This window comes from Chiloscyllium plagiosum, unplaced genomic scaffold (assembly GCF_037043375.1).
Source record: "Chiloscyllium plagiosum isolate Xiang-an unplaced genomic scaffold, Cpla_swu_hap1 HiC_scaffold_32, whole genome shotgun sequence".
NCBI lineage: Eukaryota > Metazoa > Chordata > Chondrichthyes > Orectolobiformes > Hemiscylliidae > Chiloscyllium > Chiloscyllium plagiosum.
The window spans coordinates 10,373,335-10,388,542 of record NW_028270170.1 but is presented as its reverse complement, the minus strand read 5'-3'; the positions used below and the strand labels follow the sequence as shown (position 1 = coordinate 10,388,542).

Here is a 15,208-nt window from a genome sequence, read left to right as displayed (position 1 = left end):
AGGCAAAAGATACAGAAGCTTGAACACATGCACCATCAGGTTCGAGAATAGATTATTAGACTGATGAATACATTCTCAAACTTCAAATAATGTTGACCTTGCTTTGTGCAACTCCTGTGCAGTTGTAACCGGTATGCCTTGCTTTGTATGTCCTTGCTTGCTATGATCTGACTGCTCGCAAATAAAGCTTTTCACTGTACTTAGGTACATGTGACTATAATAAATCAAAGTTTAGATCAGAGTGGTGCTGGAAAAGGGCAGCACGTCAGGCAGCATCCGAGAAGCAAGAAAATCGGCGTTTCAGGCAAAAGCCCTTCATCAGGAATAGAGGCAGGGAGTCTCCAGGGTGGAGAGATAAATGGGGTGGGGGGGGGCGGTGGAATGGGGAGAAGGTAGCAAAGAGTACAATGGGTGAATGGGGGTGAGGATGGAGATGATAGGTCAGAGGGGAGGGTGGGGAAAGGTAGCAAAGAGAACAATAGGGAATGGAGGTGATAGGTTAGAGGGGAGGGTGGGGGTCAGTAGCAAAGAGAACAATAGGGAATGGAGGTGGGGATGGAGATGATAGGTCAGAGGGGAGGGTGGGGAAAGGTAGCAAAGAGAACAATAGGGAATGGAGGTGGGGATGGAGGTGATAGGTCAGAGGGGAGGGTGGGGGAAGGTAGCAAAGAGTACAATAGGTGAATGGGGTGGGGATGGACGTGATAGGTTAGAAGGGAGGGTGGAGTTGATAGGTGGGAAGGGAGATTGGCAGGTAGGACAGGTCAGGAGGATGGTGTTGAGCTGGAAGGTTGGAACTGGGGTGAGGTGGGGGGAGAGGAAATGAGGAAACTGGTGAAGTCCAGATTGATGCCCTGGGGTTGAAGTGTTCCGAGGCGGAAGATGAGGCGTTCTTCCTCCAGGCGTCGGATGGTGAGGCAGCAGCGGTCAAAATCAGCTGTTAAGGAGGAGTTCCAGGATTTTGACCCAGCAACACAGAAAGAATGGAGATATATTTCTAAGTCAGGTTGGCAAGTGGTTGAAAAGGGAACTGACAGGTGGTGGTGCTCCCATTTATCTCTGTTCTCATCATTTTAAGTGGTTAGAGGTCAGTTTTGGAAGATGCTGTCAAAACACTCTTGGATTATAGATGGTGCAGCCTACTGCAACTGTATGTATGTTCTCCATCAAAACTGACTTATTTATATACATGGCATTTTTTAGTAGAAGCAAGATTGCAACTCTTATATAATGCTTTGAAAGGTGCTATTAATATTTCCGATCATTGTAGTGGAGAAATAGCTGGATGGAGTCATAACAATAAGCCTAGATTCTTTATTCACACCCATATTTCAGAAACAAACTGTATAACAAACAAGTTTAACTTAATGTGAGGAGTCACAAAAAAGCATTGGTCAGAAACCGTGAAAATAATTCTTGTCATCACTCAGTTCTTTCACTATTCATAGACAAACCTTTTTACTGTTCCTTTTGAACCTCTGAATTTATTTGGAGACACAATTCATGTCCAACCCTACTTTTTAAAAAAATCACAAAGAAAGAATACTTTAAATTGACATAATTTTGCTTTAATTATTCGTTGTCAAGCACCAAGTTATTACCTCTAGTTTTCTGCATGGAGAGACCATTTTTGGCTAGCAAACATTTTTACACTTATTAACGTCTGAACTTTTGTGTTGTGAAAATGCAGGGTATCTGTGAGACGTCAAAAAGCTGGAAAATGCTGTTAATAGGAAAGGGTCTGCACTCAGGAGATTGGATAAGATGCCGTTTTTTCTGTATCATTGTCACATTGGTCTAGGATTTTTTTCAGAATACCACAGCACTTCCGACAGTAATGAGAATTTTTCTTTTACAAAACGCGCTGTAATCTGTTCCTGATGAAATTTCACATCACAATTTATTCTGAAGGGGATTTGATAATTAATCTCCATTTAATAGATAGAGAAAAGGTTTGAATTCACGATGATTTTGACTTTGTGCCAAGCACAGCTTTTTGGAAAGCTCTCTGAGCACTTATCTCTTTGAGATGTGAATACAGATTTTTAAAATATGCACACTTTTCTAACATCTTGTAGTCAGTTACCTGGACGGCTGGTTTGAGATACAGAATGACACCAACAGTGTGGATTCAGTTCCTGCATTGACTGAAGAACCTCACTTCTCAACCTTTCCCCTTGCCTGAGGATCCTTTACAAGGATGTTGCCAGGTTTGAGCTATAGGGAGAGGCTGAACAGGCTGGGGCTGTTTTCCTGGAAGGTCGGAGGCTGAGGGGTGACCTTATAGAGGATTACAAAATTATGAGAGGTGATGACCCTCAGGTGCAACCACTAACCAGTAGTCTCTCTGCTGTTGTGGTTCTGTTTGCCGAGCTGGAAGTTTTTGTTGCAAACGTTTCGTCCCCTGTCTAGGTGACATCCTCAGTGCTTGGGAGCCTCCTGTGAAGCGCTTCTGTGGTGTTTCCTCCGGCATTTATAGTGGCCTGTCCCTGCCGCTTCCGGTTGTCAGTTTCAGCTGTCCGCTGTAGTGGCCGGTATATTGGATCCAGGTCTATGTGTTTGTTGATGGAGTTTGTGGATGAGTGCCAAGCTTCTAAGAATTCCCTGGCTGTTCTTTGTTTCACTTGCCCTATAATGGTAGTGTTGTCCCAGTCAAATTCATGTTGCTTGTCGTCTGCGTGTGTGGCTACTAGGGATAGCTGGTCGTGTCGTTTCGTGGCTAGTTGATGTTCGTGGATGCGGATCTCTCCTGAGAGAACAGCTCTACAGTCTGGGAAGACTATTGAGACTTTAACTTCATCTGTACGGTACTTGTTATTTCAGCTGTGCCACAAAGACACATGGAATTGAGCCATTTCCTCCTCATTTCTGGCATAGATTTATAATCCTATGGTGGAGAGTGGGAATCCTTTTCTGGTTTGAGGAATGTTCAAAGAGCAGATCTTAAGGATTCACATTCCTTGTTTTCCATTCCTTCCATGCTTTCTCCCTTTTTCTATCTCTGCAAATATGATCCATCTCCACCACATTGGGATAGTTTTGATCCTTTATTTTGGATACTTTAACATCTCCAGGTTTAACTGCCCACCATCAGCACACCACCGCTGGAATAGCCTTCTTACACTTCTCCAAGTGTGTCTATCTCGCTAATGTCCTTCAGTATATTCCTGAGCGGGGGTATGTGGGCGAGAAGGAGATGAGCAGTAAAGAATATCTCCTTGGGGGCTTTGGAGGAACTGTATGAGGGTTGGGAGGAGAAAGAGGAGAAGCTATGGCTGAAGATGCTCTTTCGTCAAGTTTTGAGAAGATTTGCAGGTCAGGTTGAGATTCTGGATGGAATCTCAAGGAAACCTAAACACATAAATAGAAAGTGGGTCATAACACCAGCGCTCCACCGGAGGCTCAGTGATGATGTTACCTAGTACGGTGATGAAACCTTCCAACTCAGCGAGCAAACTTACATCCAGATGCTCGTTCACATTCAGGTTTCCAGACAAAGTAATGCTGTTGAGGTGCACATTGAAGGGACGTTTTTGGGTGTGTAGTTATCAGTGTCCAATGCTGCAGGATGAAGGATAAATAAGACACCTCTGTTGCTGTCATAGGATATTTGCAACTTGGATTAGAGATGTTCTACTGCAGTGTTGCAAGTGGACGGATGCCAGATTGGATTGATTGTTAAAAGACTGTTTGGGAGAGATGGATCTTAAGTTAGGCAGCAACTACCTGGGGAAAGGAACAGAGATGAAAGATAGAACATGGGTTGATAAGAAACAAAAGCAGAAATAGGAGTTTAGGAGTCTTGCTGTGGCTGCACCGGACATTGTTTAGGCCACTTTGGAATATTGTGCGCAATTCTGGTCTCCCTTCTATCGGAAGGATGTTGTGAAACTTGAAATGGTTCAAAATTTATTTACAAGGATGTTGCCAGGTTTGAGCTATAGGGAGAGGCTGAACAGGCTGGGGCTGTTTTCCTGGAACGTCGGAGGCTGAGGGGTGACCTTATAGAGGTTTACAAAATTATGAGGGGCATGGATAGGATAAATAGACCAAGTCTCTCTCTTGGAGTCCAAAACTACAGGGCTTGGTTTTAGGGTGAGAGGGGAAAAATTTAAAACGGACCTAAGGAGCAATGTTTTCACACAGAGGGTGGTGCTTGTATGAAATGGGCTGCCAGAGGAAGTAGTCGAGGCTGGAACCATTACAACATTTAAAAGGCATCCAGATGGGTATATGAATAGAAGAAGGTGGACATTTCGGAGGCTCCCTTGTCAACGCTGGCCTCATCAGAACATGTGGAACGGAGACGGAGGAACTGGGAAGATGGAGTCAAGTCTTTACCTGGACTATACATCCTCGCGTCCTGTAACTGTGGGTGCCGGTGACTTAATATTGGATATTAGGGCAAGTTTGTCCCCAGAAAATGGAAACAGATGGCGAGGAAGGGAAGGGCGGAGTCAGAGATGGACCAGGTGAAAATGAGGGCAGGGCAGAAATTGTAAGTGAAATCGATAAACCTTTCCGGTTCCAGAGGAGAGAGTGAAGCAATACCGATGATATCATCAACATATCAAAGAAAGAGTTGTGGGTGGGGGCCAGAATAGGACTGGAACAAGGAATGTTCCACATACTCCACAAGGAGATAGGCATAACCGGGGCCCGTGAGGCTACCCATGGCTACCCCTCTGACCTGAAGAAAATTACAGGAATCAAAAGAGAAGTTGTTGAGGGTGAGGATAAACTCAGCCAAATGGGGGAGGGTGGTGGTGGGTGCGGACAGTTCAGGCCTTTGCTCCGGGAAGAAGCTGAGAGCCCTGAGACCATTCTGCAGGGGATGGGTGTATAAAGGGATTGCATGTCCGTGGGAAAGAGGACTGCAAATTGGAAATTCCAAAACTGGGTGTAGAGCGTCAGAGGAATCATGGAAGGATTCAGGCGGATTTTCAAAAGCATTGTAATGCTTTGAAGTTTGGAAGGAAAATGGAACAGGTTAAGGAGGAATCATTGATCACCTTCACTAGTAGGAAGTGAGAGTTGAGTGGTCAGGGAAAGGGAAAATCAATAAATAAATTGAAAACAACAACAATGTTTCTGAATCACTTTAGAAATACGAAAAACATTCAGTTTAGAACATACAGGAGCGAAGCAGAGGATGGATAGTGAAGCTGCAAAGGTGGGAATTCGGGGTTATAGCAGATAGAAGGGTGGAGACACGAGGGCAGTTACTGGGAAGATGGGGAGAATTAGAGAAAACAACTCAGACTTTATGTCAAACTTAGTGACAAATAGACCCCTTAGTTCCTCCAACCAAAGGGATAATTTTTAACTTTGAATCTTATTTCAAGCCCAAAAGTATTTAAAAAAATATTTGGTGTTCTAATTAACTACTAAACAAATAATTTATTACATACTTCCAAGTATGAAACAGAGTGACAGTATCTGATCTTTTTTATCGCAAAGAGCTTCCAGTTTATGTATTAATTGCTTTGGAGATGTGGAGTTAGAATTTAACTCTGTTTGGAAATATTGAATATTGTGTATTTATGCTGTAATTTTGTTTTCTTGAAATAAATTGCTTGCCACCATCACTAATGGCTGCATTTTTTGTATATTTTACATTGAATTCAAGTTCTACCATCTGTAGTGGCAGGATTCAAACCCAGGTCCCCAGGATATTATCTGGGTTGCTGGAGTAACAGTCTCGCCATAATACCATGAGTCCACTGCCTTTCCAATCTTTGTGTCACAACTGTTTCCTCAAAAAGAAGTTCATTTGGATTGTCCTGACCTAGCAATTGTGATAAGTCCAAATTTTTATTTGTCTCAGCTGCTGTGTGGATGTCTGCTGCTGTCTACTTGCCTGTTTTCCGGATGCTATTTAAAAGGAAAACACAGCAAGTATGTGAGCAATGTACAGTTACACACTCCATTCCCAGAAGAGGCTAAATCTCAAGCTTTTTTCGATTAATCCCTGAGTTATTTCAATGGGAGGCTAAGTTGGTACTTGCTCCTGCAGGGACCTTGACCGGTAAGATGGGTGAACGTGGATAATTGATCAGTATTTGGGAATATGATATTGTTACAATTGCTGAGGCATGGTTGGAGGAAGGACAGGGCTGCCAGCTCAACAGGAGTTTTAGTCAGGATGGTGGGGTGCGGAGGAATAAGATAGGTGGGGCATTGCGTTATTGGTAAAGGAAACAACAGTAATGAGGAAAGGCATCATGGAAGGGTCTTCAATGTGGTCATCTGGACAGAGCTTAAAGGGGAGATAACCTCACTAGGATTGTACTATGGGGCTCCCGATAGTAAGCTAGAGGAGCAGTTATGTAAGCAAATCCAAGGACGATGTGAGAAAAAACACAGGGGACTTTCTTAACATTAACTGGGATCATCTCAGAGCGAAAGGATCAGACAGGGTGGAATTTTTTGAAAGACATTCAGGAGATTCTTTTGTGCCAGTATGTAAATAATCCTATTAGAGATGGCACACTGCTAGATTTGGGATTTGTTGGTCAGCGTAGACAATGATGGGCTGAAGGGCCTGTTTCTCTGCCCTTCGACGCTGAGTGCTTAAGGAAATGGAGAGGGTACGAATCAAGCTGACTGCTTGGTCCTGGACATTCCTGATGAAGAGATGATGCTCGAAACATCAACTCTCTTACTCCTCCGATGTCGGCTGACCTGCTGTGCTTTTCCAGCACCACACATTTGACTCCGATCTCCAGTCTCAGTTTCTCCTTGTCCTGGAAGTTGTCGACCGATGTGTTGTTGGAATTGAACTAATCCAGACAAGTGCAGAGTACTCAATCACATTCCTGACTTCTCTCTTGGTGGTAGCAGACAGGTACTGGGGTGTCAGGAAGTGAGTTGCTTACCACAATGGCCAGCCACTGACCAATTCCTGGGGCCACAATATGGCTGATCCAATGCAGTTTCGAACCAACAGTGTTTGCTGACGGTGGGGGATTTCAGCAACAGTGACACTGTTGATGGTTATAGTCTGAACCTGGTCCAAATCTTTCCCAATGAATTTGGACCCTGCCTGGCTCTGCTCTGTTACTTGCCATTTATCAGCCCATTTATCGAGGGCTTGCTGCATATGGACATGGATTGCTTCATTATTGGAGGAATCGTAAATAGTGCTAAATATTCAACAATGACATCCCGTTGCTAACCTCACAATGTCAGGAAGATCATTGGGGTGGCACGGTTGCTCAGTGGTTAGCACTGCTGCCTCACAGCGCCAGGGTCCTGGGTTCAATTCTCACCTGTCTGTGTGGAGTTTACACATTCTCCCAGTGTCTGCGTGGATTTCCTCCAGGTACTCCAGTTTCCTCCCACAATCCAAAGATGTGCAGGTCAGGTGAATTGGCCATGCTAAATTGCCCACACAGTGTTAGGTGTGTTCGTCTGGGGTAAACCTAGGGTAGGGGAATGGGTTTGGAGGGACAATTCGGAGGGGCGGTGTGGACTTGTTGGGCCGAAGGGCCTGTTTCCACACTGTAGAGAATCTAATCATCGATGAAGCAGTTGAAGATGGTTGGACCGAGGACTCGAGCTATCACTTAGAGCTGAGGTGATAGACTCCTATAACCACCACCATCTTCTACAATGCTAGGGATGACTCCAAACAGCAGAGATATTTCCCTTTGAATCCCATTGTCTTCAGATAAATTTGGGCTCTTTGATGGCACATTCTCAAACGCTGCTTGAATGGCAATTGCAATCATTCTCACATCACCTCCTGATGCTAGTGCTGTAGTGACAGCATGCTGCACTGTTGCGATCTGCTCTCTCAGGTTAGCCGGTGTGCCTTGGCCAATATTTACCCCTTAAATCAGCATTACAAAAACAAGTTACCTCGTCACTATCACACGGCCACATGTGGGAGCTTGACGTGTGTAAAACAGCTGCTGCATTTCCTGCGCTTTCAGAATGGCTACATTTCAGAAGAAGTGCTTCATTGTTCGAAAGCAATTGCCTGACGTTGTGAAACGTGCCAGTTCTTTCTCCCAGTTTGCAACTTCACACAAAAGCAACATGCCGAGGGGCTGCTGTTGGACTGGAGTGGACAAAATTAAAATTCACACAAGACCAGGTTATAGTCCAACAGGTTTTTTTGGATTTTCAAATAAACCTGTTGGGACGATAATCTGGTGTGATATTTTTAACTTATTACACAAAAACAAAACTGCCCAAGAGTTTTAGTTCTTGGATCAGAACAAGGGAACTGTTGCACTGACAATCTGCAACAAAAGATTTGCTTGTTGGTTTGCACATCTCAGTGTAACCATTCGTCCCCTCCCCTCCCCGGGCCAGGTTCTGCTTCGAATGAATGGACTCCTTCGTTTGACCAGGATTTCGTTTGTTGCTGCGAAACTTACCGGAAAACAAAATCAGCCCGATCGATTTCAGCCCCACAACTGCTGTTAACCAAGTTCCCTCCATTGCCTACGACTGCACATCGTTTGTGTTGCAGGTTGCTAAAGGATATATTCTACAAAAGAAGGACAAACAAACCTTCAAAATTAGGGAAAGATGGTCCTGGCGAAACAACATCTGATGGTTAACGGGCCGGGTGCTGGCAAGTGGGACTTATCTGGTCGGCATGGACGAGTTGGACCGAAGGGTCTGTTTCCGTGCTGTACATCTCTGTGACTCTATGACTCCCTTAACATATGAGAAATCAAGGCAATTCACAGTTGTATGCCAAATGAGGAGACACCTGGCAAATGAATCTCAATGCAGAGTAATGTGAGGTAAGGCATTTTAGCAGACATATTGTCTCTGAGAGGAATTCAGGAGCAGAGGGACATTGGGGTTCATTGCATGATTCTCTGAAGGTGACCAGGCAAGTTGAAATAATTGCAAAGAAGACTTGTAAATGGAGGCTCAGAGTATAAAAACAAGGGAGTGATGCTTCACCTCTACAAATCATTAGTGGGACCACATTCGGAGTATTGTATTCTGAGCACCTTATTTAATGAAGGATATTAAAGCTCTGGAGACAGAGTTCAAATAAGATTGACTAGAGCGTTACTAGAATGAAGGATTTTAGATCCAAGGAAAGATGAGAGAGATTGGGCTTGCTCTCCTCGGAGCACAGAAGATTAAGAGGTGACTGTATCGAGTGTTCAAAATTACAAATGATTTTGGTAGGGTAACGAAGGAAATTCTGTTTCCACTAGTTAGTATGTTATAAACTAAGGGCCAACATTTCAAGACTATCAGCGAGAGAGCCAAGAGTGAGATGGGGAGAAACTTCTTTACTCAGAGAGTCGGTAGGATTTGGAATGGGCTGCCTGGGAGGCAGATTCCACAGAAGGTTTCAGAAGCAAGCTGGAGATATGTTTGAAAGGGAGGAAAGTAGAGGGTTACGGAGATAGAGCTAAAGAATGGGACTGGTACAGACACAATGGGGCTGAATGGCCTCCTCCTGTCCTGTAAAGATTTTACAATTCTACGTATTATTATTAGAATGCTCACTGTTTTGGCTTGGAGCTGAACCTGAAGGCTATCTTTGGGCTGAGAGCAGCAGCCACAGGAGTTCCCTGACTGGTGCTATTAACTTGGTCCAATCAGGGAGTCCTGGCTGACAGATATTAACAGGAGTGTCAGAGGCTCTGTTCACTCTGGGACCCTGTTCTGAGCTAGCTGGGTCAGTGACACATACTATGCACTGTGTGTACATAAAGGGTGGCTTAATGATAGGATACCCCGCTTTGAGGAGTTATTTCACATTGGAGGCTGCCAAATAAGGTAATAGCCAATGTTGTTAGGGGCAAGGTACTCACAACAGATACAGAATTGGCTGACTGGCAGAAGGCAGAGAGCAGGGATGCCAACTTGTGCCTAGTGGAGTTCCACAGGGGTCTGTATTGGCAGCACAACTTTTCCTGTTATACATTAACAATCTGCATGAAGGAACTGAGGGCATTGTTGTTAAATTCACAGATGACCTAAAGATAGATGAAGGCAAAGGCAGTGTTGAGAAAGTGGGGGGGGGGGGGGGGGGGGGGCTGCAGCAGGACTTGGACAGGCTAGGAGAGTGAGCAAAGAAGTGGCAGATGGAATAAAATGTCGGAAAGTGTGAGGCTATGCAATTTGATAGGAAGAGCAGAGGCATGGATTATTTTCTAAGTGGGGAAAGGTTTTGGAAGTCTGAAGCACAAAGAGATTTGGGAATCCTAGTTCGGGATTCTCTTAAGATTAACATGCAGGTTCAGTTAGCAGTTAGGAAAGCAAACGCAATGTGAGCATCTTAAATGATGGGATGGGCAGAGCTTTAGAGTTCCCCTTCAGACAGGTGGTGGGGTAGTGCTAATTGCGGAATAGTAATGCAGAACCTTGGACTTATGTTGTCAGGAGGGGAGACTGAATCCCACCACTTACACAAGATGGTGAAATTTGAATTCAATTTAAGAAAAATCTAGTCAGGTGATGATAGTGTAGCCATCATCATAAAGATCCATCTGCTTCAACAATGTTCTTTAGGGAAGAAAATCTGTCATCCTTACCTGGTCTGACCAACATGTGACCTCAGATCCACAGCAATGCTTCAATCTTAAACGCCTTTTGAAACAGCCCAATGAGCAACTCAGTTCAAAGGGCAATTAGGGACCGGCAATAAACACTGGACTCGGCAGGGACACCCATATCCCACAAACAAATATACAAGGAATTTTGGAGCTAATGGCCAGGCAGCTAAAGGTACAGCCATTGGGGAAGCAAACAGAATCATGGATGTGGAATTAGAGCCAACATTGGAGATGTGCAGAGATTCCCGAGGTCAAGATATGATTACAGAATTAAGGAGGGTCAACAATGTGGAGGAAACTGAAAGCAAAAGCAAAAAGCAGGGTTCTTTTTTTAAACAGCAAGGTATTCCTGGACTGAGAACCAAAGTATGTCAGAGAGCACATGGAAAATGGAAATGTAGTGATTGGCACCATGGTCAGGTGGATCTCTGACTGAGATCCTTGATTGGGGTTCTTAACCTGGGCCAATCAGGAAGCCCTGGCTGACAGAAATAAACAGGAGATGGGCACTGCTTGTCACTGGCCACTCGGGTGTTGCCTTTCTTCCTGGTGGTGGAACATCAATAAAGATTTACATGCTTGCCGTTCTTCACTGTGTCTGACAGCTGCACACACGCGACGTGGGTGCTGGGGAAAAACAAACACTACCGCTGCCAGGCGGTACTGTGGGGGAAGATTAAAAAAAGGAAAGAGAAAAAAAATGATTAGAGTGTCAGAGGTTCTGTTCACTCTGAGAGCTGCCTCTGAGGGAGCTGGATCAGTGAGTGATGGACTCTCCACTTTTCTGTGTTAAGGAGGAGAGGAGAGGAGACTGACTTCAGAACAGCCTGGAACCACACAGTCAGTGTCTTATTTACAGCTGTTGGTATCTTCCTACTGAGGAGGTGTTTACTTTGAATTTTTGTTTTTCTTTATTGTTTATTGTGATTGTTTGTTTTCTGGCTTTTCTTTCTGCTTATTTCTGTATGAAAACAAAAGAAAAAATAAACAGGAGATGGGCACTGCTGGTCACTGGCCACTTGGGTGTTGCCTTTCTTCCAGGTGGCGAAATATCAATACAGATTTACACGCTTGTGTCTGACACCTGCACACACACACAACATGGGTGCTGGGGAAAATATAAGTGTGAGGGAAGGGAAAAAAAAAGGAAAAATAAAAAAATAATAAACAGGAGTGTCAGACATCCTGCTGACTGAGAGCTGCCTCTGAGGGAGCTGCATCAGTGGTAAAGGACTCTCCATTTTGTGTGTTAAAGAGGGAGACTGACCTCTTAAATGCCTGGACCACACAGTCACTGTGTTAATACTGCTGTTGGGTTTCCTACTGAGGAGGAGAGTTTTCTTTTTTGCCTTTCCCCTTGTTTTCAGGTAGACTTTAAAAAGAATAAACAGGAGATGCCCGTGTGTTGGGGACAGAGAGAGAGCGACAGAGACAGACAGAAACAGAAACAGAGACAGAGACAGAGACAGACAGAGACAGAGAGAGAGACAGAGACTGAGAGACAGAGACAAAGAGACAGAGAGACAGAGAGAGAGACAGAGAGAGAGACACACACAGAGAGAGAGAGAGAGAGAGAGAGAGAGAGAGAGAGAGAGAGAGAGATAGAGAGAGAAAACTGGTGGTGGTTTAATCTGAGGATCACCATGTCTGGGGGAGGGAGGTGGGGACACTGTTGAGAAGGAGAGAGTCCTTCATGGTGACCTCAGCCAGTGTGGGACTTGAACCCACTGTTGGCTTCACTGAGTAAATAGATGGAGCTACGGACTGATAAACCCCAGGGGTGGTAGTCAACTTGATCCTCGGGATTTAAATCAAGCTGATCACGAGGTAGTAGGTGCATTGGTGTTGAACTTTAGAACATCTGCTAGCTTCTGGAAAATATCCATCAGATTGGAAAGCAGGAAATATAATTCCTCTGTTCAAGAATGGAGAAAGGGAGAAAATAGAAACAGTTGGCCAATTGGCTTGATGTTTGCTGTGGAGAAGGTGTGAAAATTAATTAAAGAGAATATAGCTAGGCACTTGGAAAAACTCAAGATAGTTGGAAAAAGTCAGCATAGTTTTATGAAAGAGAAGTTTAATCAACTTACTAGGGTTCTTTGAAAGAGTAACATGCATAGTGGTAAAGGGGAGCCTGTAGTCTCGCTGTGTGTACTTGGATTTTAGGAAGTGTTTAACAAGGTGCATTGAAAAGGGTACTGTGCAAAGGAGCAGCTCCTTACATTGCATGGAGTAATGTACTTGCACAGGCAGATTAGCTGGCTGGCAGAAAACAGAGTGTGGGAGAAAGTGAGGACTGCAGATGCTGGAGATCAGAGCTGAGAGTGTGGTGCTGGAAAGGCACAGCAGGTCAGGCAGCATCCGAGGAGCAGGAGAATCAATGTTTCATGCGTAAGCCCTTCATCAAGAAAGAAAACAGAGTGTACCTAAACATGGCAGAATCCAGCAGCGGTCTGTGCCTGAGTTTTTTTTACAATTTATATCAATCACCTAAACAAAAGGATGAAAGACTGGGTAGGTACATGTTCAAATGACATAAATGTCACAAAGTATTTGAAGAGGACTTACAGAGGGTGCAGAAAGGTACAGATAAGGTTAAGTGAGTGGGAAAAGATCTGGCTGATGGTGTATAATATGGGAAAATGTGAAGTAGTTTGCAGGAAGAATAAAGCATTACTGAATTCTAGAATGACTACAGAATGACTGAGAAAGAAATGTTTTCTCGCATGAGTCACAGTACATTAATATGCAGGTACAGCAAGTAATGGAAGAATAGCATTCCAATAATGCTTTTATTACAACTGACATCAAACATAAAAGGAAAGATGTTGTGCCTGAGTTATACAGGGCACTGGGGAGACCACAGTATGAATATTTAAATAAAGATGTAAATAATATGGAGTCAGTTCAGAAGTTTATTAGATCAATACCGAGAGTGAATGGGGTGTTTATGAGGAACAGACTTGGGCTCTTCACTGGAGTTTATAAAAGAATGAGGGGTCTGATTAGATTGATGTTTACAAGATTCTGAATGGTCTTGACAAGGTGAAAGAATGTTTCCTCTTGTCGGTGAGTCCAGAATTAGGGGGGCATTGTTTTAAAAATTAGGATGATGAGGACTTTTTTTCCTCTCAGTTGTGCAAATATGGAATTCTCACCTCAAAGAGTGGTGAGAGAGACTCATTGATGCTGATTTTTGAGGTGAAATTCAACAGATTGTTATTGAGCAATCAAATGAAATGGTTAATAGGGAGTTGATACAAATTCAAAACCCAAAATGATCAGGCACAATCTTATTGAACTACACTGCAAGCTATGGGGACAGCCCAAATGCTTTCAATTCACTTGTTATTTCTCTATTCACCTGTGGTTGATGACAAATGGCTCATGATTGAAAGAGCAATTCCTCACAGATGACCACTGGTGGTCTTGTGGTATCATTGTGGGGTTGTTAATCCAGAGGCCCAGCTCAAGTTGCAGGGAACTGGGTTTGAATCCCGCCACAGCAGATGGTGAAATTTGAATTCAATAAAAATGCAAAATGAGAAATCTAATGATGACCGTGAAGTCATTGCCAATTGCCGAGACATACGGCAGGCGGAATTCTGACTCCAAGGCCATAGAGTCCTGCAGCACGGAAACAGATCCTTCAGGCCAACCATAATCCCAAAACTAACCTAGTCCCACCTGCCTGCTCTTGGCCCATATCCCTCCAAACCTTTCCTCTTCCTATCCAAATGTCTTTTAAATATTCTAACTGTACCCACTTCCTCAGACGTTCGTTCCACACACGAACCACCCTCTGTGTAATAAATTTGCCCCCATGTCTATTTTTTTAAATCTCCCCCGTCACCTTAAAAACATGCCCCCAGGTCTTGAAATCTCCCATCCTATAGGAAAGATGCCGCCATTAACCCTATCCACAGCTCTCATGACTTTATAAACCTCGATAAAAGTCACCTCTCAGCCTCCTACACTCCAGTGAAAGAAATCCCAGCCATTCTTTATAACCTTCCATACCTGACAACATCTTGGTACATCTCTTCTGAATACTCTTCAGCCTAATAATATCCTTCCAACAAACAAGCCTCCAGGTGTGGGGTATATAATCAATGTGCTGAAACAATACAATGCTCAACAAGGGGGCAGTTTCAGTGACCAAACTGCCACAATTGGGCAAAATGAAAAATGCAATGTTTGATTCTCACTGCAAACCAAGGGGCTGAGCTGACAGGTGCACTGGAGATATGTCTAATATTGCAACACCAGTCCGGTGCAAAACAGTGGTACCAGTTTAAAGTGCAGCACTTACCTTGGGAAACAGTGCGAAAATCTGTGGAGTAATTTTTATCTTCCTTTTGGGTTCCACTTCATAAGTTAGCTCAGTCCCCAACGGCGTGTTCTTTTGAGTGACCACAAAGTTGTAAGTACAGTTACAGCATTGCTTCAGTTCTGATCTGAAAGGCAGGCAGAGATCAACTTGAATAATGTTCCCAACTGCACAGCATATGCATGGCTTAGATAGCCCATGACGTGAGTCAGCAGTGTTCACCAGTCGCCATTAAATATCTGCACAAATAAACTTCTCACAAACAAGCAAAAGGTTGTTGCCAGGGATTCACAGTCTGTCTCTCTAAATCAATGGAAAGCAGTTCTCTTCCACAAAA

General features: G+C 43.9%; 1 protein-coding gene across 2 annotated transcripts in view; it reads right to left on the bottom strand.

The window, feature by feature from the left end:
• The window catches only part of LOC122539794 (uncharacterized), a 73,733-nt gene that overhangs the window by 36,641 nt on the left and 21,884 nt on the right, over nt 1–15,208 (bottom strand). For both annotated transcript variants that reach the window (XM_043674854.2, XM_043674857.2), the window contains exons 5-6: nt 14,854–14,998; nt 8,388–8,500 (exon numbers count right to left, since the gene is read on the bottom strand). In XM_043674854.2, coding sequence (XP_043530789.2) covers nt 8,388–8,500; nt 14,854–14,998 — 258 coding nt within the window. The remainder of the gene's footprint in view (nt 1–8,387; nt 8,501–14,853; nt 14,999–15,208) is intronic.